The following is a 26,930-nucleotide window of genomic DNA, read 5'->3' as shown; positions in this document are numbered from 1 at the left end:
ATTCAGAGTTTAAAACATAAAATTTATTCCCATAAGAAAGGTTTTAGTTATATATTTTTCAAATCAAAAACTTCAGCTCACTTAGCCAAACTCTTCTAAAGTTTAATTGTATTTTAAATTATTCAATTACAAAAGACAGATACAACAAAAATGCTAGAATAAAGCTGTATACATAATGAAGGACTATAACATATTACTCAAATCCTTTAACACGAAAAGTAGCAATAAAAGAGAAATATAGACGTGGCGATAAAACTACGTTGAACCAATTTATAAATTAACGAGAAAAAAAAAACTCAGTAAAAATTAAATTTGTTAGTTGAAAGTATTTTTTGGTTAATTAGGAAAATTAGATTATCTTTTCGCTTACACTCACAACAAATACTAAGATAAACTCAACTTAGGTTAAATATTTTTCAAAGTCATACACTATTTTACAATGATAAAATAATTCAAAAATCAAAAAGAAAAACGATAAATTTTAAAAAAATTTATTGTATACAGAGTTTTTTATTCTAAAGTATTAAAAACCATATAAGTTCCTAAAAAATTGTTTTCAATTTTTGTTATGCAAAAACCAGCTACAAACTTTATTATATAACACGTTTTAAATGCAAAAACAACCAATTTCAACTCGATGTAGATAGTATAGAATAAAAAAGTTTTCAAAAACGCTATTCTGTTCAAAGCTTTAAAAAAAATCAATTTTTTTAAGTGAAAACGATTTACATTTTTATATATTAATTATCTTACTAACTTAAATTTTTAATATGAGTACTTTACTCGATGTAGAAGTAAAACTTATCAAACTACAATTTATTTACAAAAACGATCTTTGTATTTCAACATTCACTCAGAATGTAAAAATACAAACAATAAAGTTCTTTTTTAATGTAAATCTTGTAAAAGTCAAACTACGAACTATTAACAAAAACGATGATATTTCGCACAATCAAGCTACTCGATGTAAATCTTGTAAAAGTCAAACTACGAACTATTTACAAAAACGATGATATTTCGCACAATCAAGCTACTCGATGTAAATCTTGTGAAAGTCGTTGTGCCCGAACCCGTTCTGGCACTTGGGGCACTTCCTCTGCCTGGTCTCGTACCGCTTCTGGATGCACTTGTGGCAGAAGACGTGGTAGCACTTGGTCAGCACCGTGTCCTTCGGCTGCACGTTGCATATCGGGCACGTCAGTTTCAGCTGAGGGGAATTTTTTTTCTTGGTTATCACTTTTGTTTGTTGTAGTACGGTTCTTTTAAAATTGAGCAATGGAAATTTTAAAATTGTAAAAAAAAACTTCTTATAAACCATGTTCGAATTATAGAATCAAAACAGGAAAACTCTTTAAAGTTTAAGAGAAAGTTAATAATTTTAATGATAGACTTTATAAATTCAACAACCTTATACTCTTTGTTTTCTTCCATCAAAACCTCGTCATAGGTCAGCAGACTGGCTGTTTTCTTGTGCTTATCAACTTTCTTCTTAAGCTTTGTGTTGTCCTCCTATCAAAGTTATCACCAAGTTGTTTACATGTAGACATTAAAACTTAATACAAGATTATGAAGTATTTTTTAACAATTTTTTCACTAACATTTTGATAAAGACTAAAGCGTACAGGATATTTGTACGATTGCTTAAAGGAATTTTTGATTTGTTTTACCTTTTTAGATTTTTTGAAGACACAACTGTAGTCTTGTACCATACTGATAAATAATTTTTTTCTTTAACTTAAAAAGACAATCTTTAACAAGTTTTGTCTATTCAATTCTATAAACATTAAAAGTATACAACCGACAATTCCAAGTTAGTCTCACTACAGAGGTGTACATTGTAAAAAATGTAAATGTATAACAAGTATGTATGTTCAATACAAAAACTTTTGCGTTAATTGCTAATTTTCGAATATTGTAAAAAAGTATAAACAGCAACAAAACATCTTTATATTTTACAACCAACAAAACAATATAGTATAAAACTAAAGTATTTTATTCAAGTAATAGTTTTCAAATGATGTAAGAAAGTATAAACAGCAACAGAACATCTTTATATTTTACAACCAACAAAACAATATAGTATAAAACTAAAATTTTTTATATAAGTAATAGTTTTTAAATGATGTAAGAAAGTATAAACAGCAACAGAACATCTTTTTATACTTTACAAGTAACCAAAAGGCAACCTTTAAAACATTTTATTTGTGTAATGGTTTTTAAATGATGTAAGGAGGTATAAACAGCAACATCTTTTTATTTTGCAAGTAATAAAACAAGTAAATTTTTATTTTACAAGCAACCAAAAGGTAACCTTTATCCTGTTGAACTTGAACTGGTCCTCCTCGTACGCTTCGATCTTCTTGTCTAGGGTGTTTCTCATCACCTCGATCTTCTGCTTGCAACTCTCCAGCTCCCTCTTCTTGTCTTCCAGCTCCTGCGCGCACTCTTTCGCCTGTGTGACGTCATAACGTGATTTTAACGATTGATTGTTCTTTGATGATTGTAATTAAAATTCTAAAATTTTCATTAAGAAGTCTTTTCAAGGTAGTATAAAGCTGATTGATTTTAACTACTTTCATGTTGATGTTATAACAACAAGAATTATGTCTTAAATATTTACTCTAAAAAATATTATGCAGTGAGTGGTTGGCTATAACTTTTAGCTTATCTAAACGGGGACCATTATGAAAATCGGTAAATGCTGATATAAAGCAACAGAACCTTCTTGTGGTTGAGCTCGGATATCTGGTTGAGGAAGTTCTGCTGCTTTATGTAGTGGCCGGTCTGCGTGTAAAACCCCTTCTCCTTCTCTTCCAGCGACTTTATCAGCTCCTCTTTCTGGTTCAACTGAAATATTTGTTAAACAAATAAAAAATTAAATAGAAAGTTGTAAATAAACATATACAGTTTTAACTGAAACATGCCTATAACTAACATTACACTTTTATAAACAGTTGTATCAACAAAAGTGTACAGTGAAAAACATTAAAAAATAAAATTGCCCTTAATTAATAATAGTACAGTTAATAAACTCTTTTTTTTTTAATTAACTTTTTTAAAGTGACAGAGTAAAAAAAGTTTTTGAATTTCCAAACCTGCGTATTTACTATTTCGATCATGCTATTAAGAGCTTCAGCTTCTTTCTTGTAATTCGCTTCTATTTGCTTAGAATTTCTTTTCTGTAAGTTGTATTTCAGTTATGTAATATACTATAATTATCTAAAGCTAAACAGACTTGTATTATTAAGTAAAAATTATCAAAATATAATAAACAAGAAACTAAACATACCGTTATGTAAACACAATTGAAAGATATATTCATATATAAACATACAAGTTTATTACTAGCCATTAAACTCAAAGTTTATAGAAGTTAATAATCTCTACAGGAAAGGAAAATACTGGATTATTTAAAAATAGCAAATGGCAGTTAGTTTTCATATAACAACTTATCCTTAAGAAACTTTTAAGTACTTTAAAAACACCATTTAAATTTTTCAAATAACCCGAACTTATTTAAAACTAGACTGACTAAAGAGAATGTGCTGTAGTCTAAACCAGATTAAACATTTAGCCTTTGGAGGCGAGTTTGCCTATGTGAGCATAACAACTAAAAAGGGGCCACCTCTAGTAAAGAATAATGGCTACTTTTTATATTTCCGCCAAACTAGTGAATGTGAAAATGAGTTTGTAAACCCTGGTCTAATGAACTATTGTTTGGCCAAAACCCTTTCAAAACATTTCACAACTCAGCCATGAACTTTTGGTTGCTTTCACTAGAAGCCACTTTTCAATTTTAACATTCCTGAACACCCCGACACATCTTTGACAGTTCGCACCGATAAATCACTTCGAACAAAGATTCAAATTCTAACCTCGGCCATCAACTTGAAGTTGGCCTCGTCCTTCTCCTTCAGCTGCTCCATCAGCCTGGCGTTCTGCTCGAACATGTCGTCGTACGCGTTGCCCACGCTCTCGCACTCCTTCGTCAGCTGCTCCTGCTCCGTCCGCTTCTTCACCAGCCTCCCGCGCAGCTCCTCGCACTCGCTCTCCAGCGTCTGTGTGCAACTTCTTATTAGTATATTATTACTGTTGTTAAAGAAAAGTTTAATTATTTTTTACACTTTTATATCAAGCAATCCACTCAGTAATGCTTCAGCAGAAGTTTAGCTCATAAAGTAAATTACAGTTTTATACAGTGAGTGAGTTTATCTTATCTTCATAACGTTAAATAAAATTCTATTTGCCAGAAATACTGCTCTGTGAAAAAAATTGATCTGTTGAATATAAAAAAGGTTAGAATCTTTTTTTTTAATTTCCAACGTGATAAAAACGTACAAGCTGTCCAAGCATGTGTGTCAGTTTGTTAAAAGCTTTTAAATAAATTGATGAATATGTCTAGTGTAAGTGCGCGCACTTTGAACGCAAGTGAAATGCAGGGAAAAATAAATTAAAGTTGAATTCATATTTTGTTTACACTCTCTTCTATAAGGAGTGATTCACTCAGTAATCTTTCAGCAGAAGTTTGACTTATAAAGTAAATTTAAAAAGCCTTTTTTAATGTCAATAGAAATTACTTTTATTTTGAGAGCGTCATTTTCAGTTTGCATGTCCTCACTCTTCTCCTTCTTAACACTCGCCCAATTTTCCAACTGAACGTTTTTCTGCTGCAATTCTTCCTGCAAATCTTGCAACTTTTGCTGCAATCCAGCTCTTTCTTCTACCTAATTGTTGTTTTTTATTGGTGAGTTTTTTTTTTAGTTCATATCGATTATTTTTTATAGGTAGATTAAATATTGGCTACTTTTTTCAATTTTTACTATATACTAAATGTTTAACTTCTTATTTTTAGAGCAAAAGATAATAATATCTTGTTCTACATAGATTACTTTTTTCATGTCTACTTAATAACTAATGATTTGAGAAGTCATTAATTAACTATAAATTACGATCACAAAGTAATTTAACTTGAAATTTTTCTTTTAACACAGACATTTACCGGGTTGCCACTGGTTTTTGAGAAATTTCTTTCAGGTTTTATGAATTTCTTCGAGGTTTTTTAAAGTACACGTTTTTGGGGATACTTTTAGTTTTAAGTTAAAAACTGTTTTAAGTAGTATAACGACATTGAAAACATACTGTAAAGCTGCTTTAAACGTGTTTTTAAATAAAAATAAACTTGATAATAACAATATAATATATAATAGATTTTTTGTGTCAAGTCAAAGTTTCAATACATAACATGTAAAAACTGTTTAAAATTTCAGATTTTTCTAGGTTTTTTAGTAATTTTTGTTCAAAGTTCCAGGTTTTCCAGTATTTTCTTTTTTAACTTCTAAAATTCCAGAATTCGTGGCAACCCTGTACAGTACATATGACAGTATTTGTAACAACCAGCACACTTTAGTAAAAAAATAAGTTTCTAAAACATACAAAAGTTTATGAAAAATTACTCTTATCCATATTTAATAAAAACAAACAATATTTTTGTCATCTTCAGATAGTTGATTAAACGCTTCCAGTTTGACTGACAAACTTTTGTTCTTCGCTTCTGCTTGCCTGAAATTGTGTTTGCAATTAAGTATTATTTGTATTTTAACATTATTGATAATTGTGCATTTGTTTTGTGTTCTGTGCTATTGTGTGACTAACATATTTACATTTATTAATTTAATACAATCTTATTGGTTTGCAAAACTTTTTATTACTTAAAAGTAGTAATAAATTTTAAACATACTTCAAAAAAACTAGAAGTCTATTAAAAAATGTTTGCTTGGTTTCAGTTTTGATCGAAAAAATAAAACTCCTGCTTTATTTAGCAATAAATGAAAAAAAATTTTAACACTACGTTTCATAAAAACTGATAACTATGCATGAGCTTAAAAGGTTAAGAAACAAACTTGAGTTTGTTGTTAGCTTCATTGAGAGCAACATTCAACTTTTCCACTTCACTTTGCTCTCCGTTCAAATCTGAATTATTATTAATTTGATACAACACAATTTATGTAAATTTTCTCACTATATTTTATTTCCTTTATTGATCTTAAAGTTTGAATAATTTTATGGAGCTCAAGATTAAGAACTTTCAAGAATACGAAGCCTTAAGATATTTGGAAAACTATAACACTATTAGTGACTATTATTTTAGGCTTTTTAAATGCTCCTTTTCATAAAAAAACGATAAATTTTTAAAATATATATTCCATTTCATTAATACTTAATGATAAATGATTAATTCATCCAATAAAATAATATGTGTAATAAAATTTTATACATATCTAATAAAAAAAAATTTAACATACTTATCAAAAAAGAAAAACAATAATTACAAACAATATATAGTCTAAGATCATTTTAAGTAGTGCTGTTACTATGCGGTGATATTATTCACTCAAACAATATTCACCCTAACTATATTTTATGTACTTCATGGGCCATATTATATAAATTTATAAAAACAAAAACGTACCATGCTCCTGTTTGACTGATATTTTTTCAACTGATGGCTTACTTTCTACATCATGCTGTAAAAATATTTAGTGTGAAAAAATTAATTTCAACAATTTCTTAGCACGAATACAAGATAGATTAAGGGAATAGGTAATAGTTTTTTTAGTCTTATGTTTTACATCAATATGCAATCTTTAAGTCAAATTTTATCGTTTATTAAAATTAAATTCTAGATAAAAGCAATCAAATTTTGTAGTTTCATAGTTCCTTATGGGTCTACTGTGTTAAAAATCTTTACCTTACAGTTTCGTTTTAATTTGTTAGATCGACTTTTTTTAGCATTGTAAGTAAAACTTTTTAGAATTTAAGGTACAGTAACCTCTAGCTTATTTACGCACATTGTGTCCACAGAAAAAGTGAGTAAATATATGAGAGATCGTATAGATACTAGAGGTACTATATATACTTACTATAATGGCTGTCTTTTATATTGCTTCTAGTTACGAGCAGACTTGGGATTTTCCCACTTTTAAAAGTCTGTTTACTTAAATTATAAATATGAAAACAAAGGATAAAACTATACATATAAAAAAAGGGTGTAACTTTATATTAAATAATAATACTTATAGAAAAATTTTACTAGTTTTAATAATAAATAGATTTTTTCTTTATCTTTATTCGTATGTGACTTATTTGATACTTAACATTTATATACTATTCTACATAGCAAATTCAATTTATAGTTAAGCATTTGTTTACAATCAAAAATGGTGTGGTGTCTAGATTAAAAATTTTTTCTATAGCCTTTTACAAAAATATGCATTTGGTGCTGTAACGGATTTCTTCCTTTAAACAAAAATATATAAAATATAACAAAAATGTTTAAAAAATATTGTTTATGTTACTACAATTTTTTTACAAAGTGTAAAGATTGAGGTGAGTTAGCATTTAAAACATATTTTTAATTAAAAATATACAATAAACCTAATTTGTGTAATATTGAAAAAAAAAAACTTTTTTTGAAATTTTTAGAATTCTAAAATGCGTAACTAAACGAGAGTGCGTAACGTCACGAGTGCGTAAAGATGCGAGAGGTTACTGTATTTAGCTATAAGGACAAAACAAAAAAAAACAGATTTTTCAACAAAAATATTACAGTTTTTTAAATTGTCTATGATTAATAGCGTATGTTTGAATCGGAAATTTTTCTCAACAATGACTAAGTCTCGAAGGATAATTAAAATAGTTATGTTGCACAAAAATAGACTTATAGCTAACACTTTAAGCTTTTACGAAAGAGAAAATGTATTTATTTTTTATTCTATAACCCACAGTGGGACCAAGTCGCGTTTATTTGGAAATAGGAAATTAAATTCTGTATAAAATAAATATTTGTAAATCTTTTCAAATATTAAATCTAAATGTTGCTGAACCCTGCATCTAATAAGGTTTACAAGCTAAACACGAAAATTTCTTCTAGAACAAAAATTATCAGGCTATAAATAATGTTAGACTTCAAAAATGTTTTACTCTTAAATTTTTCTTTTTATTAAAAATATTTCAATTTAAAAAACTTACATCTTTTTAAATTTAGAATAATGAAAAAGTACACTTACACATAAGTTAACTATAAACTTCGTTCAAAAAAAAAAAAAGACTAATGAGTATTTTCATTGCTTGCAATCAATTTGCCAACAAAAAAAAAATTAACAAACCAACCTTGTGATTTTCCTAACACCAAAAAAAATAAAACTAACTAGATATTGACCATATTACACATAAACTTTGTGACTACTATCTTCCGAATACTTCTTTAATTGTTACATTTAATATCTCAAAGACTAGGTAAATTAAAAACCTTGTTGTTTTCCAGCAGCCTCTGCTTGGCGTGGTACAGCTGCCTGTTGCGATCCTGCATGGAGTTGATGAACTGCCTCATCTCCCTGTTCAGCGGGCCCGTCTGCTCGTGCGTCGCCACGCTCCGCTCGTAGCTCTCCTGCATGATGCGGCACTTGTACGTCTCCTGTCAATAACATATGTGAAATCAAGTTCCTGTGAAAAAAATCATGTGCAATTTTCTTCTGCGAAAGTGTCATGTGTAATTAGTTTACTTCTGTGAAAATGTCATGTTTAATTAGTTTTCTTCTGTGAAAATGTCATGTGTAATTAGTTTATTTGAAAATATCACAAGTATTTAGCTCCTGTATAAATGTGTTTGTCACTAATTACTCCTTATTTTTGTGGTCTTATACGTAAAGCAGGGTTTACGGAACTACTTATTTTTTTTTAATGAAGGATTTAAATAATCTTGGTTATCTCTTAAATTGTGTAAAAAAAATGTAAGTGTTTGAATCAGGTATTATCAAGTGCAACTTTTTTTTAACTTTTCTTTAAGCAAATAAACAAACTATGTTAAGTTTATTGAATATTATTAAATTATAAAACAATTTTAAAGAAACAATATTGAAATCTTCACAAATTGCTGAAGATTTTTTACAATAAACAAACCCTGTTCAGCAGTCCCTGCGTTTTGAGTAATTCCTCGCGAAGTTTTTTCTGAACTTCATAATTGTCAGTCTGTTGAAAGTTAGATGTAAACAAACTAGTAATTTAAATAACCAGCAGTTATTTATACCAAAACGTGTGCATAACACTCTCGGAATAAAAACCGTGTTTTACAAAAGGAAAAACAGGACAGAGTTTCAAAATATATACAAACTAGATAAAATAAATAGCAATTTTTGAGAGAACTTATTTTGTAATTTAAAACTTGCTGCTATAAATCTGTCGTTCAAAATCACCTACAACATAAAATCTGCAAATAAATCTAGTTTAAATTTTACTAGTTTTTTTTTAACTTTTAGTACTTTAGTGTGTTTTTATTTATCCATAAGTTTGTCAAAAAAGCTACTAAATACTTGATATTTTTAATGTGATTAGTATAAACAACTTTTTAAAATTAACTTTAAACGTTTTGAAATTGCTTTTAACAAATTTAAACAAGAATCTACTTAAAACAAACTATGAAAACATATAAAACATAATAAACACCTCGGCCTTGTCCATTTTTTTCTGGTACATGTTCTTGTACGTGGCCTTCAGTCCCCTGCAATCCTCTAAATTCTGCTTGAGCGCCAAGCATTCGTGAAACAAAACTGAAAACTGCGACTTGAGCGTCTTGTACGCCGCAGACTCCAGTATCAGTGGCTCCGGCACCAGTTTCAACTGTTTGAGTTAAGAACTTTTTAATTTAAAGTTTTTTGAAAATACAAAAACTTTAAATAGACTTTAGAGGTCAAAATTATTATTGTGGTTCAAATTATACTCTGATAAAGCTTGAACTTTCGAATATGTAATATTTTAGTTTTTTGTTTATATTTTCATGCATGAATGATTTTTTATAAACATTATAAATAAGCAACATTGTTATGTGCAGTTTAGTATTTTACTTAAGTTTAAGAGGTCACAATTTTTGTCACCGAAACCCGGTTATGAATAAAATCTTTAACTTCCACATCTTTATTTAAATAAGCTCATTACATTTCAGTAAATTGAGAAAACTTTTTTAGTTAAGACAAATAACTATATATGTGGTTCTAAGCTTCAAATAAAACTTGGAAAAAATATTAAGTACACTTTAAAAATGTATTACACCACTATCTCCCTTAGAACTTTCACTTAACCCATACCATTTGCTTTAGTTATTAATTACTCTTATTAAAATTTAAAATGACAAAAATTTTCTCAACGCGCTTTGAATTTAGTTCACTGCTTGGTGTTGAATCAGTAAAACACATTCATTCTAATTTATCTCAAACAAACGATGAACCAGTGTACACATCAGATCAATGTAACGGAAACAATTTAAATCAGAACAATTAAAACAAAAACCTGAATTTTCAGCTGCTCGATTTCCTTGAGAGCCTGCTGCTTCTGCGTTTTCATCGTTTCGAGCTCCGCCAGCCTGCCCTCGGCCAGTATCTGCCACTCCTCCGGGCTCGAATCTCCCTTCTTTTTATGTTTTTTATACTAACGTTGAGTACAAAGTTATTATTTTTACTATTACGCAAAAAGTTTTCAATGAAATATTTCTTTTGCAAGACAACTTTTTACAGGTGCAATAAATATTCAACTTAAATAGTAAATAAGAGGTTAAGCTTTTTACGATCTTGTAAAACCAATATTTAATACTAAAAAAAATCACCTTATAAAATTAATAAAAGTATATTTTAAGTTGACAAAAACTTAATATCAATGCTAATATACTGTACATACTGGCGCATTTAAATTCAAAAAATCGAACACTGATCACACTCGAACCTTATTGGTCGAGCAGGGAGCGGCCTGGGATGCTGATTGGCTGTTCGATGAGAAACCCCCGTCCTGTTTCTGCTGCATCAGCTCGGTTATCCGGTCGTTCATTCTGAATAAGGTGCTGAATTAACAAACAAGAAAAATTTAAGTTTGGTGATTCTAATAAATGCATTTAAACATCAGGTGACATATTTTATGTTCTGCATCCAAATCAATCCACTTGACTTTTGGAGTTTTAACAATTCGATTGAAAAATTACAGCCTTAAAACTTTTATAAACGGTCATTTTCATTCATGATTGCTACTGATAAAAATTCAAAATACAAAATTCATATGACAACTTGTAAATGTTATATAAACAATTCGCTAGCTTTTTTACGTTACCATTTGCTTATAAAACATCATAAAGTCTAAAATATTTCTAAAGCAAAGTATAATTTAAGTAAAACTGAATTATTGCTGCACTAAAATACAAAATAGGCTAAGATATTTATGAAAATTATAGTATTTATTCTTAAATAATTTCAGAAGATAATTGGTTAAAATTTTAAATGGATAATCTTATCTGTTTAAAAACCACTTTATAGTAGACTTGGTAAAAAGCACTGTGTTAAGTGTTAAAAAATTTCCGCCAGCAGGATTTAAAATAATTAAAATAACAACTTAAATCATAGAACTGGGAAATTTTTCTAACAATACACACAGTGCTTTTTACCAAGTCTGATTTATAGTCTTTAAATTTAAATTAAAACAAACTTTTCCTCTCTCTTCCTGGCCTTGGTAAGTTCCCACTTGTGGTTTTCAACCTGCTCCTTCAGCTCCTCTATCAAGTCCTCGTTTTCCTCCTCCCTGGATTCGAACTCCGACTTCACCCACTCGAAATCCATGTGCTTTTTCTAAACAGTTTTTGAAACATTATATTTTCATATTTTACAATTCAATTATGTATTATATTGTAAAATAGAAGATTTTTTTACAGAAAACCTAAAGGGGCTTTTCATTAAAATATTTAGTTTTAAATGATATTATCATAATAAAATATTATAATAATTAAACAATATTAAATGAATAATAATCTTTTATATCATAAATAAAATCCTACTTGCTCCACTCAAAATCCATGTGCTTTTTCTTTACAACAAAAAAAGTATTTTTTAGAATTAAATTGTAGGAATAATGGTTACTTTTTAATCATAAAAACTAAGCGATTTTATTGTGTAAAAACATTTAGTTCTAACTGATGCAGTAAAGTATAACAAATTATAAAAGACTAAATTGAAATACACGCAAATATTTGATCTCTTGAATTTAATATGCTGTTGTATGGCAATATTATGGTAGATAGCTTAACAAATTAAAGTCAAACTATATAAACTAGTTCTCACAATTCATTGAACAAACCTGCAAGCTGGTCATGTGCGCATTGAGGCTGGCATTTTCCTGCTGAAGTTTTGAAATCAGCTCTCTCGTCGCATTGTCCCCAAATTCTTCTTTTCCCAATTTCCTGTTAAATTTTTTGTACTTCAATAGAAATGTTGATCAGTTTGAAGTGAAAACTTTGTTTGCTATAAAACAATTAAAAAAAAATCCAAGCTTGCTAGATCTATTATTAGGGAAGTTTGAAAAAACTTTCATGTTATAAAAATTATTTTACGAGTATATAATACTTTTTTAAGTTGATGCAAACTCGCATCATACTAAAAATATTCTTTTTCATACTAAACTCACTCCAAGACAAGAGTTTCCATTTGTTTTTTAACTTTTTGAATGTCGTCAACAAGCAAGTTGCATATTTTCTTGGAATATTCAATCCGCTCGTTCAAACTGTTCTTGATGTCCAGAAACTCAGATCCCTTTGAAAGCCTCAAAAGAGCTGTAGATTAAAATAAAAGTTGTTAGATTACACAATAAGCATGAATAAGTTATAACAAAGTTTTTAAGGGCATGGGGGGTTAAACACTTTTTTCACAAGTTGATCTTATTTTATATAGTTTTTACTAAGCTACAAGATGCTTTTTACAGATTTAAAAAATTCAAAATAATTTTTGAGATATAGCCGGTCAAAGTCAGAGGCAACAGTAGGATCCTTATGGGAGGTGCAAACTATAACAACAAATAACTAGAAATCCCTAAAAATCTATCTTCTCCTACGTTTTTTGAGATAACTACCTCAAATTTTCAGGATATGTTCCTTGCAGTATTTAGAAAATTCTTTCAGAAAAAATTTTTTTTTAATTATAACAAAAAAAATAATAACAAAAAAACAAAAAAAAATGTTTTTTTTGTTTATTTTTTATATAAAATTTATATTTTTTATTCTTTTAAAACTTCCTTCCGACAAAATTTTCTAAATATATCAAGGAACATTTACTAAAAGTTTGAGTTAGTTATCTCAAAAAAAATAGGAGAAGATAGATTTTTAGTGAAATAGTCTATTTTTGCCTTTTTAGATTGCGCCTCCCATAAGGAATCTATTGTTGGCTCCGACTTTGACCGGCTATATCTCAAAAACTATTTTGAATTTTTTAAATCTGTAAAAAGCACTTTCTAGCTTAGTAAAAATTTTATTAAGGGCATAGGGGGGTAAAAACCCTTTTTTGGTTTTTTATCATATTTTATATAATTTTTACTAAGCTACTAGATGCGTCTTACAGATTTTAAAAATTCAAAATAATTTTTGAGATATAGCCAGTCAAAGTTGGAGGCAACAATAGGAACCTTATGGGAGGCGCAAACTAAAACAGCAAATAACTAGAAATCACTAAAAATCTATCTCCTCCTACGTTTTTTGAGATAACTACCTTAAATTTTTAGGAAATGTTGCTTGCAATATTTAGAAAATTCTGTCAAAACAAAATTTAAAAAAATTAAAAAATAAAAATTTAATAACAAAAAAACTAAAAAATAATTGTTTATTTATATTATATTATAATATATTATTGAATTTTTTATATAAAAATTTAATTTTTTTTTTTTTAAATTCCTTCCTACAGAATTTTCTAAATATATCAAGGAACATTTCCAGAAAATTTGAGGTAGTTATCTCAAAAAACTTAGGAGGAGATAGATTTTTAGTAATTTCTAGTTTTTTGCCGTTTTAGTTTGCGCCTCCCATAAGGTTCCTATTGTTGCCTCTGACTTTGACCGGCTATATCTCAAAAATTATTTTGAATTTTTAAAATCTGTAAAAAGCATCTTGTAGCTTAGTAAAAACTATATAACATAAGATAAAAAACCAAAAAAGGGTGTTTACCCCCCCCCCCTTATGCCCTTAACATGATATGCAAAGGTTAACAAAATTCAAATTTAAACACGTAATCAGGGTTGCCACAGATCAAGCTGAAAAATTATGACTTTAAAATATTGATTTTTTGATCAAGTTCTCTATCAAAACGAATTCATAAACACATAAACAAAGACTTAAAAACTGTGAAACATTGAAACTGTGAAAAGTTTTCAATGATAATTTTATACAGGTTAAAACAACAGTTCTTTTGCTGGATTCAATCATATAACTTATATTGCACCATTTGAATTTTGTGATTTGATCGATGTATATGCAAAAAAATATTTGTATCTCTATCTCATAGCAAATACACACGTGAGATCATAAAATGTTTTAATTTATTCTAAAAACTCAACAAGACCCTAAAAAAAGAATTGCAATAGTTTTTTTTGAAAATAAAATTAGCAAATTGCAGTTTAAAGTGATATAAAACATTCTTGTTAGAAGGTGTTTATATCAAACTTTCTGACTTTTCCTGTAACTTTTTAAAAAGTCCTCTGTAGGATAATTAGACTATAGCTCATTTTAGTGTTTATGTTTATACTTGTTTTCATTTCAGATTTTACATTGTTAATAAATTATTAAACTAAATTGACAAGGAGTTATTCTTCATGTAAAACCTTATCAACAATCTGAGAAAAGTAAAATGGTTGTAGTAAAGTGCCCAATCCGTGGATGCGAGTTCCAAACGCCAGATCTATCCAGTGATGTAGTGAGTAGCCTTCTCAACCTCCACAAAGTGGAGCATCAGCAAGATTCTGGGTTATCCAATAATGGAGTAATACCAAATGCACCTCAATTGATTCGACCAAGGGTTGACCGGGGAATCAGCCAAGAGACACGGCTTGCTTTCATTCAGAGGTGGGAGGCATTCAAGATTGGTTCGAATATAAGCAACCAAAATGCAAGTATACAGCTTTTTCAGTGTGCGCAGGACAAGCTTAGCGATCTTATGTTAGCAAGTGATCCTCGACTGATGGCCAAATCAGAAAGTTACGTTGCTAAACTGATGGAATCGATTGCAGTCATAAAAGTTGCTATTGGTGTAAAGAGAGCAGAACTTATGAACCTACATCAGGACCATGATGAACCGTTTAGAACGTTTGCCACACGTGTACGAAGCAAAGCAGAAACCTGCAATTTCACTACAGTTAGTGAGTGTGACTGTGGGAAAAGCAATGTGACGAGCTACACAGAAGAAGCAATAAAAGACGTGATGCTCGCTGGCGTTCGGGACAATGACATAAGAAGAGAAGTTCTCAGTACTGAGATATCTTATCCAGGTCATCATTTGATATAATTTCTTTTATTGAAAGTAAAGAAATGGGACGCCATGCAACTGAGAATTCGCGGATTATATCTGCAGTCTCTTCCTTTCAACGTCAGAAGAAGGGACGTGTCAACATAGGAGATAAGTCCCAGCATGTTCCTTGCCAGAACTGTAAAAAGCTTTTCTATTCTTTCAACGAAAATAGTAATTAAATTAAAAAGCCTTTCAGATATTGTCTATCTTGTTGGCGTAGTCAATCAAAAAAGGTTAACGCTATTCAAATCCAAGCTGATTATTCTGATTTTATGCAACAAGATACCCAAATAATGTCACTACACGCAAGTAAAAGAATCATGTTGAATAACACCATATTTAGCAAGAACTCCTTGCGTAAAGCCAAGGCAACAACTGACCATCCTCGTGCATCAGTCAAGATTGCTAGACATAGCACAAACAAGTTTGTATGGGTAAATGCTTTAGCTGATACTGGTGCACAATCAAACCTTTGGGGCTGAAAAGACTTTCACAATGCTGGTTTTGGAAAGAATGACTTACTTCCCGTATCAGTCAAAGTTCGGGCTGCTAACCAAATTCCAATAAACATTATAGGCGCTTTTAGAGCTACTATCAGTGGAATTTCTCCAAAGGATGAGGTGATTAGCTGCAACAGTACTATTTATGTCAGTAACTCAGTGATTGGGTTTTTTCTCTCGTATGAAACGATGGTTGATCTCCTAATTATAAATAGAGATTTTCCCAGTGTTGGATCGCAGCTGCCTTATAAGCATTCTAAAGTTGTTGCAAGTTTGAGTGAAAAAGATAACTGCAGTTGCCCAACCGGAAGCAAAGTCCATGATGAACCATGCAAGCATCCGTTTAAGGCTGAAAATTCCGAATATGCAGCTGAGGAAACTAATGAAGATGAAACTTATGTAATCGCAACAAGTTCTTCATCAGAAATTCCAGTCCGTTCGGTTGAGATTCACAACTCTTCACTCTCTGACAGCCGTCTCAATCAACTCGAAAAAGTCGACTTCCAACGTTCCAAGTTTACTTCACGTTTTGGTTTGGGGAATTCACAGATCTCAGTTCGAAGAAACGGTGGCACGGGATCCGTTAGAAATAGGATAGAAGATTACGGTCCAGATAGATATTGCTTTTGGAGTTCTTATGAATCAGGCAGCCTAGATAGTGATAGATTTCAAGACTTCAGTGGAGCTATCAACCACAAAGCTAGGAAGTTGCGACCTTTGTACGTTGGCAGTAAGTGTCTACTGCAAAGCCAAAGCGGCAGAAATCCACGTAAATGGGACAGAAGCGGAGTGATAATGGAGGTGTCTCCACATGATCAGTATGTAGTCAGAGTTGATGGTTCACAAAGACTTACTTGGAGGAACAGAAAATTTTTAAGGATGTACAACCCAGCCTCAACAAGCATTGAAGCAAAAACTTCCCATGGTTGGAGCAGTAATCTACCAAGCTCACATGAGTGCAATGTTGGTCCTCAACGTCCTGATTCTTCTGTAAAGATTACAGAGGATTCCAACAGTGCCAATGTGGTAAAACCAGTAAGGTTGAAGCGGATCATGAAGAAGTTGAGGAAGAGTACATTCCTGCTCCTATAGTTCCCAAAAAAAAAGGTGTCGCTTGCTTTGCGTAGGTTGAAAGACTTCAACGCGCCAGGGAGGCTTCAGAGTGGAGTACTCCAAAGTAGAAATCATTGTAAGTGAAGTCAGTTTGTTCCTGTTTATACAAAAGTTTGTGCTGAGTGTTCAATTGATGCTGATAGTGATGATTGCTGAGCCAGGAAGGATTCAGCGTGGAATTGCATGAATTTGAATTGTTTTGGATTTATTTAGTGCGTTTTATTGCAGTTTTTTTTTTCTTCAAATAAATCCCTTGTTTTAAGATTTTTTATTTAAGTCAATTGAGTTTTTTTTTTAATGCATAAAATTTAGTTTTTTTTAGTAAAATGTTTTTGTTACTTGTTTAAATCCCCTCTTGACAAGCTATGTCATTGCCTTAAACTTGTCATTATCTTTAATGAGCTTGAGGGGATGTAGGATAATTAGACTATAGCTCATTTTAGTGTTTATGTTTATACTTGTTTTCATTTCAGATTTTACATTGTTAATAAATTATTAAACTAAATTGACAAGGAGTTATTCTTCATCCCCATTTTTCCTGACTTTTGTCTTTTTTTTTTCACTTATCCTGACTTTCTCTAATTTTCCTTACTTTGTTGCCTGTGTTTTTTTGACTGAATAAATTGTTAAGAGTAGTTAATATTTAATTGACTGTTTTACAAAAATAATATACTTTCAAATGTACTTATTTTTTCACACATTTACACTCTTTTGTTTACAATTTTTATACAATTTATTAAACTATTTTTGTAGTAGTTTTAAAAAACTAAATACAAAATTATTACTTGATTATAAACTTTTAATTATTTATAACATATATACAAAAATCAAACACTGGTTAGTGTCTTCATCTTCGCTTGAATTAGGGGATTCCCCTTGTTTAGTGTGATTGAGTCTTTGGCGGCATACTTTTATTGCTTCATTGCACTGTAAAAACGACATAAGGTATGATGTATTTAACTTCTAGTTTACTTGTTGTATCATACTTTTAAAGTATTTTTTAACTGACATCATTCAATCAGTTTTAAAAAAATAATCAACTGAGATAAGTTGAATTTAATTTTAATTTCAAATTAACCATCCAAAACTTTTAAAATTGTTTTTATTAATTATAATTAATAACACTATAACTGTTTTTTAAATATTACACAAAAAGTTTATGTACTATTTTAAATGATAGAACTAGTAAGAAAAAAATCATTAAGTACGACATATATAAAAGTGTAGTATATACAAGCCAAGTACTTTGTAAAGTAAATTTATGCTAACTAATCTTAAGCACTTTCTACTTGAATATTTTACAATAACTAGTGCAATAACACAAATAATAACAATAAAGGTTTAACGGCATAAGAGGTAAGTCACTTTTCTAATCAATTTAATTAATTTAAATTTATGGAGTTTTTACTAAGCTACAAGTTGCTTCTAAAGACTATAATAATTCAAAACAATTTCTGAGATACTACAAGAGGTAAAAGTGGGAGGCAACAATAAAACTCTGTTGGAAAGCATTTAAAAAATAAAAAAAAAATTATAAAACAGTTTTTTTTTTTTTTCATTTTATTGTCATATTTTTGACAGAATTTTCTAAATAATGGAAGAACAATTTTCTGTAAGTTTGAGGTATCTCGAAAACCCTAAGAAGAACATATTTTTAGTGATTTCTAGTTAAAAAAAGTGATTTACGCCCCTATGCCCTTAATACAGGAGTTAGCAAATTACAGTCAATGTGCTACATTCAAAATTTTGTTTGAAATGATCTAATACAATTAAATTTCAGAAAATTATTTTAAAATTGTTGTATTATTATTTAAAGATATTCAACCGTCTAATTAGGTTTTGTTAAAAAATTATAAAACAGTATGTTTTTTTTTTAATTTAAAATTGTTCTTTTTACGACCTGGGTTAAATAAATGAACAGACATAGTAACGTTCTTGTCTCAACTTAATACTTTCATATGTAAAATATTCACATATAAAAGTTTTTGTTTATTTATATAGACCAGGTATCAGTAAGTCAAAAAAAATAACATGCTTTAAATAATACCACCTTTTAAAAATAAAAACTAGGTGATAAAATATCTTATTAAGATAACACTAATATTTTAAAATAATTTTTTGAAACTAAAATTATATTAAATTAGTTACAATCAAATTTTAAGTCTGCCCATAGGCAGTAGTTAGTTGATATATAAAAAACTTCAAGTATAGTAATTAGTTGAACAAACTTGTTCCCATGATCTGTTGATGAGACTCAACGTTGCATCGTTTGCTTTTTCATTTGCTTTCATCAATTCAAATTCATCTTCAAGATTGACAATATTATTCTTCAGTGTTTGGTAGTTACTTGCAAAGTGCTTGTTCTGAATTCGCAATGTTTTTATGTCCAGTTCTTCCTGTGTATATATACAGCTTTATTAAAATATACTTTATGGTGTAAGTTGTAGTTTTTTTTTTTGATGTAAACAAGAAAAATAATTAAGTAATAATTTTTCATTTTGTTCATTTTCATAGACTACCAACTAACTGATAAATATATTGCAAACTTTACATAAAGAAAGAATGTTAGCAAAGGTTAAGCATGAGAGCAACTGCATGAATAATAAAAACAGCACAGCTTGACATAAGTACTGGTTGTTTGCGGAGAAAAATATACTAGATTGAGTGAATAAAAATAGTCTGAGTTTATTTAAAAACCTTAAAAACTTTTTTAATTGATTGAAAATATTATGAAGTAAGCACATTAAAAAATATTTATTATAATTAAGCTCAATTTTAATGTTTTAGACAAGTTGTTTGCAAGCAAAAAAAAAAGATTCCTAGAGGCCTCTGCTTGCTCTTAACATATGATTATGTTGTATCTAGTAGTTAAATAAAACTAGCCAAACATCTTCTGGTTAATTGATTTTAAGTTCAATCTAGTTTTTTTTTAGAATAAGGTTGGAAAACTTGGGACATTTTTAATGATAAAAGTTTGTACTTACTAAATCTAGAAATTATATTCGATTAAATTTACAATTCTGACGGTATAAATGAAATTGAGACAAATTTTAAATTGTTCTAAATTTAATAATTATACACTCTGGGTTGTCACAGATCAAGCTGAGAAAAATTTGCTGTCTTTCCCTGACTTTTTACTAAAACTTTCCTGACTTTTCTAAAACAAACTATCAATTTAAGGCCATAGGGGGGAGAGGGGTAAAACTCTATTTTTTACAAAGATTAACTTTGGCTTTTATATGAAAGCTTTAAGTACAAACTACAATCCAGTTTTTATACAATTCAAAAATATCATTTAAATTTTGAGATATTTTATTTTTTGTAAAAAGTTTCGGATACAAACATATAGACTGCAAATTTTTTGTGGTCAATTTTCTCAGAAACTTTAAAAATTGTTAAAATCTATCTTCTCCTTCATTTTTTTAACAATATTCTTCAAATTTTCAGGAAATGTTCCTTATTTTAAAAGTAAAAAACGCTACTTATGAATTTTTATAATTTCAAAAAATAAAAATTTATCACAAAAATAAAAACAAGTTTTTTTTTTTTTACAAAAAAAAAAATCAATTCCTAAGTAATGTTTTTTGTTATTGTATAAAGATTAGACTGTGAAAGTTCGAAGAAGACTGCTTGAAAAATGTAGGAGATAGATTTTAAATTAGTAGTCTTTTTTTGCTGTTTTAGTTTTTCCTTCCCATAGGGAACCTGTTATGTGGCCCAACTTTGACTGGTCATATCTCAAAAAATAATTCAAATTATTTGAAATAATAAAAAACATCTTGAAGCTTAGAAAAAACTATAAAATAAGATCAATTTGTAAACATGACTTAACCCCCCCCCCTATGGCCTTACTCAACATGACTTTATTAATAAAGACTAACCAGGGGTTGGCGGGAATAAAAATGCTACCTATTAGATACGTTTCAGCATAAAACATATATTTTAAAAATCAGTTATACAGGGTTGCCACTCGTTTTTTCAAAATTTTTTCCAGGTTTTTCAAATTTCTTCTAGGTTTTTAAAAGTACACATTTTTAGGTCTATTTTTAGTTTAAAATTAAATTTAAGGTAAAAAACTGTGTTAAATAGTATAAAAAGATTGAAAAGATAGTGTACAGCTACTTAAAATGTGTTTTTTAAGTAAAAAAATTTTTGGTGATGACAATTTTTTTTTTATCTAAATGATAAATTTTTTGGGTCATACCGAAATTTTACTACTGAACATGTTAAAATTCTTAAAAATTCCAGGTTTTTCCAGGTTTTTTTACCTAAATTGTCAAATTACAGGTTTTTCCAAGATTTCAGGTAAAGTGGCAACCCTGGTTATAGGAAAAAACTTTGTGGTAAACGCTTACAATTAGACTCTACTTAATAATTATTCATTACTAGTGCTCTACTACTGATTAATTTTTAACGTTTTTGATGTAAAGTAGTCTTTTTATGTTGATTACTAGAAATATTTTGAAATAACTGCAGCTTGCAAAATACTTTTTCAATCAGTGCAGCCCCAAAGCAACGTTTTATGGGAAAACTGGCCCTTTATTTAAAAAGAAAAGGCTACCCACTACTGGATTTAGGTAAACAAAAAAAATTGCCAACAAACTGCAGTTTAATAATTGACCATTACATACTTTTTTAACATGTTTATAACTTTTATAGCACATGGAAAACCTTAATAAGTATTTGTCAAGCTAAGATATGTATAAACTAAAAGTTAAAAAAAAATATTATATGTAGTTATTTGATTTTTTATCTGAATATTGTTTGTTTCAAATGATTTGATCCAAATTTGGATCTAATTTTAAACCAAGATCTGCAAATTTGACTGAAAGGGGGTCAAGAAGCAATAGGCTTATGAAAGTTTTCTGTTCAAAAATGACTAAAAATTCTTTGAAATTTCTGTCAAAAATTAGCTTGCAAACAACTGAACAAAATACTTGGAATACTTATTTAAAACTATTTTTTACCACATCTTAAGTTTGGTATAATTTTTAATGAAGAACAAAATTAGTTATTTGTAAAATCAAAAATGTAGAGCTTTTTTTTATTTACTTATATTTTAAGAAAGAAGATAAAATACTTTTAAATATATTGCTTACTAAAGCCTTACAAAACTGTTTTGAGCCTAAAAAAATATTCTGAATTTTTTATAGCTTATCAAAAATGTACTGTAGTCTGAAAAAAAGAAAATTGTGGTTTTAAAGACCTTTTTGTTTCATGACCTTCAGTTTTGCCTAAAACTGCTGTAAAAATACTACTGAGTTTAAATAAATTTAATTTTAAAAAATAAAAAAAATATTCAAATACTTTGAGTTTTCAAAAAATTTATGTTACTTTTCAACGTGAAATATACAATGTTAGTTAAAAAAGTTAAAAAGAAAGATAAGTATTTTAGGTGTATTTGTGTTGTGTTGCAAGCATTACGTTGACTAGTATTTTTTTAAATTTGGGCAAGTTTAAAACAAAATTAACAAAAATTGGCCCCTTTTTAACTCACACAACTACTGGAATGATTGAAGTATGATCTAGTCAGACTTAGATATGGGCAAACAAGGTTGAGTTTGGCTAAATTTAGCATGTCACTAGTTACAAGAAAACAACCTAATTTATGTAGGATTGCCAAATGTTTTTTGTAAATTTCTTACAGGTTTTTAGAATGTCTTCTAGATTTTTAAAACCAACAAGGTTGTTTTAATTAAGATTTCTTGTCCACTTTTAGTATATAATTAAACATAATTTTTAAAAAATTTAATATCATATTCAAAACATCTTGAGTTATCTTCAAAATTTCAAAAACTTTAAAATATTCATAGTTTTTTGAGTGTGTAACAGATCTGTTAGTACTCTTACATCTCAAAAAGTAGTTTAAACAAAAAAAAGTAAATTGCAATTACTAGCTGAGTTAAATATCTGAAAAAAAAAAGGGAAAAGAACAGAGCCAAAGCCACTGGCAACCTTATACATATTGTAGACAACTTTCCAGTAGTTATGGTAATATTTTTAAAGCCATGTTATATTATGTATCAAAAAAAATACTTTAAAAAATTTTCGAACAATAGGTTATGTTGAAAACAATAGAGAAATAAGAAAAAAAATAAACATTTAACTTAAAATTTAAAAAAACACAATATTGTTTTTATTGAGACTTATTTGATGTAAACAATTTTTTCTTCAGTTTTTTCAGTTAAGGTTTTTGGAAACTTTTTTCCTGGTTTAATAAATTTCTTCCAGGATTTTGATTGTACAAGCTTTTTTGTTTATTTCAGTATATAACAGGGGTCGGCAGCCTCATGTTAATCGCAGACCACATTTTCTAGAAAAATTGCTTGTGAATCAAAACCTTTGAGTGCTGCACTTAACTAAAAAAAGTTCTAGTAATCATTAGAAAATACTATTTAAGATCAAAAATATGATAAATTAAGCAGTATTAGAGCACTAAAAAATATTATTAATTGAATTATGAACCTAACTGTAAGTTTTTATTACAAAACCTTTAATTTTTATAGTTTTTAAAATGTATACATCTGGCTGAAAAGGAGCTCTAAGGCTGCAGATTTTGACTTTGAGGGCCGCAGTTTGCTGACCTCTGGTATAAAATCAAAGTTAAGGTAAAAAGCTGTCCCATATATTATAAAAATATTAAAAATATACTGAAATGCATTTTTGATTGTGTTTTTTAATAACTAAAATTCTAAGTGGAACAAAAAAAATATTGTATTTATAAGACTTTTTATATATAATCAAAACTTCAATACTTTTTGCATGTAAAAGTTATTAAATTCTAGGTTTTCACAGAATTCAAGTTTTTTAGAAATCCTGTAAATTTTTAGTTCATTACTTTTTACATATATTAAAACTTTTTAGTGAAAAAAAAAAAAAATAATTTAGTAACATTTCTAAACTTTATTAAATAGTAGCATACATTTATTAAAAAATGATAGAGTAACTAAAAAAAAAAAATAGTACTCATTTTATTACAAATACATTTTTTTTTTAAATAAATAAGTTTATATTGAAATCTATATTAGAGAAACAATTAGTATTTTTACTTATGCTATGTATTAATAATACAGTAATTAATTTTAATTTCACCAGGGTTTCTATTTTAAATTTTGCAATTTTTGCTGACATGTATGTGAACTTATAGCAGAAGATTTATTAATTTCATAGATCTTTTAAACTAAGTTGTGTTAAAACTAAAAACTTTTTTTTTAACTAAAATGTGATAATTTTATATAACTTACCATAGTTTTTACTTTATTAAATGCAAAACTGAATAAAAAAACTTAATATAAAGTGCTAAAACAAAGTTTTAAAACGTTTTTTTATTAGTTGCCAAAAAACTAATGTTTTGGACAACTTTAGTAAGATATAGAATAGTTGATTTTTTAGTAATGGATAAATATTTGGTTAAACAAATTGATGTTACAAAAAAAGTCTTTGAAGTCTTTTTGAAAATATACAACTTTGTTTTAGAATTTTGTATTATCTTTGACTAGTATTTTTTTTTACTATATTGGTTGGTACAATAAAATAGATTTTAATAACTTTTAATTATCTTATATAACTCATCAAAATAAACTTATAACATAATAAACAAATTTAGCAGAATAAAAAACTAAGTATAAGTATACTGATGTTTTAATAAAGCAAAATAAGCTAAAACACTTATTATCTTGAATTATTTTCTAGATTTAACTAACATTTTTACTTATCAAATTTTTATATAACAAATCATGAACTTTAAAACTTTACTTACACATAAAATACATGTTGTACTAATAATGTAAAACAGAATTAAAACAAATACAAAACTATTAAAATCTAGACTGTAGATAAATCACTTACCAAAGAAGCAGTTGGACCTATATCTAACCTAGGTAAAACACCAATCCTTTTAGATCTAGGTTCATCATTACTGCTTGAACCATCATGATGGCGTTTTCCTGCCACAGAAGACATTTAGGTTTTCAATTTTTTCTGAAAATAGTATACAAATACTAGTAGCTACTAAAAAAGAAAACAAAACCAAGGTAATTTTGATCTCACAAAAGTATATGTTCACCAATCACAAAATAGTAAGATTTTAAAATAATGTTGAAAGCAGGGGTGGTCAACGTCAAGGTTCCCTTATAAACTCAACTATGTCACTTTAAGATTGCTCAAAAGAAATTTTCTTAAAGTTTTAGACTGGGTAATAAAATTTTATTTGAGGGTATGCAAAGTAAAACTGCTATATTTTCTTAAATATTACTTGCTGAACTATGGTTTTTGGTTTTAACTTTAAATTTCATAACTGGGTAAACTTTGGCCATTTGGTAATAGCTAATCTAAAATCTGTGCAATAAACAAAAAAAGCAAGCAAATAATGATTTACAGAATATAGTTAAATTTAATAAAACTTAATTAGTTTGTTAAAAATTTAAGTTAGTAAACTAAGTTAAAGTAAAAACTAAAAACATATCGGTAATTACATTATAATCTTATTAAAATAGAAATGAAATAGAAATAAAGAGCTCTTTAACCGAAACTAAGTTTCCTAATTTTAATATAATAAATTATATTGACTTTCGTTAAGAAGTAGAGAAATATCTAACTATTGTTTTTTAAAGCATTAAGCCGTATAAATTTACAATGTTGTGTCAAACTGTTATTTCTAAACTCTTAAAATTAGTTCAAGCTGTATGTTATGAAAAACATTATAAATCATTTCCTTTATAAACCTGCAGTTTTACAAAACTCCGAAGTTTTAATAAAAAAGTTATATTGTGTAACAAATTTAAATATTAAAAACCGTATTTTATTAAAATAAATAACTTCTTTAAACACTAAAACTACGTTATTTCTAATCTAAATATCACAGTAAAAGGGGTAAAATAAGTTTTAATTAGTAAATTAAATACGGTCGTTACCAAAAAGTTTCACTATAAATTAAGTTCAAATTACTTTTTTTTAAAAGGTAGCAAAAAATAAAAAAAAACAAAAAAAGAGTTAATTTCCTTTTTTTCTAACATTTTAACTTTACTTGAGTTTTAAAACTAAATTTTAAGGTAGCCAAAACATATTCAAGACTTTTAATGGAGTGCTTTTTTTTTATTTTAGTATTTTACAAAATTAAGATGTATCAAAGTTAGTTTTTTCAAGATTAAAAACTTAAAACTTATCAATCGAGAGGAGTTAAAAAACCTTTGTAAAGTATTATTCCATTAAAAAATTTAAAGATTTAAATAAACTACCTAAAACTTTTATATATGTAGCTAAAATCTAACTATATTCGAAACGTGTTCTGAAAAAAAGAAATTTAATTAGGTAATAAGAGCTTAAATGAGAACTTAAATAAGAATGAGTGAAAAAAAATGTTTATATTAAAACCTTTTTACGGAAGTTATTTCATGCTAACTCCTAGTCTATATGTGAATAATCAAGAGAAAAGTGTTTTTTTCAATTCATAACTTTTATATTAAAAAAGACTTTTTAAATTTTAAACGAAAACTATTTACTTCCCGCCTTTTTAATAATAAAGCAAAAAATTAGTTTTTTGAGTTCAAACAGCTTTAGATTTATCCTAGAATAAAAACAATTAAATAATAGATTAAACAGTAAAGTGATAGAATAATCCTATTCACTTTAAAAACTACAACTAAATATAGTAGTTTTTTACTGCAATAAAGAAATTGAAGCTAAAATTATAGATAAAGTATTTTGTTGTCGATCTACATACAACTTTATTGCTTTAATTTTTTAAGGTTATTAAAAGAAGTAAAATTAAAACAAACACAGTTAAAAAGAAACACATCTTGCTATTTAACTCAGATTATACCAGCATGAAAAAGGTATGAAAATAGTAGAAAAATACATAAATAAATTCAAGCATGTTAACTGTATGTAATTAATAAAAAAACTAGTAAAAATAAAGTAATTAAAACACTTTTGTACTTTGAGTTAAGAATAGTATACTTATTTT

The 26,930-nt window shown here is 28.0% G+C and overlaps 1 protein-coding gene across 2 annotated transcripts; it reads right to left on the bottom strand.

The window, feature by feature from the left end:
- Window positions 1-641: 641 nt before the first annotated feature.
- LOC145837946 (E3 ubiquitin-protein ligase BRE1A-like) lies at window positions 642-24,946 on the bottom strand. Of its 2 annotated transcripts, none has more exons than XM_082945440.1 (21): window positions 24,815-24,946; window positions 19,195-19,362; window positions 17,800-17,893; window positions 12,493-12,637; window positions 12,166-12,268; window positions 11,521-11,660; window positions 10,771-10,873; window positions 10,342-10,461; window positions 9,502-9,675; window positions 8,959-9,027; window positions 8,309-8,473; window positions 6,470-6,524; window positions 5,901-5,970; window positions 5,481-5,559; window positions 4,578-4,724; window positions 3,876-4,058; window positions 3,096-3,179; window positions 2,722-2,847; window positions 2,312-2,452; window positions 1,408-1,509; window positions 642-1,207 (listed from the first exon to the last, which is right to left on the bottom strand). In XM_082945440.1, exons 1-21 carry the CDS (start codon window positions 24,926-24,928, stop codon window positions 1,031-1,033), a joined length of 2,559 nt encoding a protein of 852 aa, XP_082801566.1. In that variant the 5' UTR covers window positions 24,929-24,946; the 3' UTR covers window positions 642-1,030. The 2 variants fall into 2 exon arrangements, with proteins under 2 accessions (XP_082801566.1, XP_082801567.1); XM_082945441.1 differs by having other exon boundaries at window positions 10,342-10,458.
- Window positions 24,947-26,930: the final 1,984 nt, after the last annotated feature.

The sequence above is a fragment of the Thalia democratica genome, chromosome 6, assembly GCF_965202585.1.
Source record: "Thalia democratica chromosome 6, ktThaDemo2.hap1.1, whole genome shotgun sequence".
Classification (NCBI taxonomy): domain Eukaryota; kingdom Metazoa; phylum Chordata; class Thaliacea; order Salpida; family Salpidae; genus Thalia; species Thalia democratica.
This window is presented reverse-complemented; position numbering and strand designations above follow the sequence as displayed.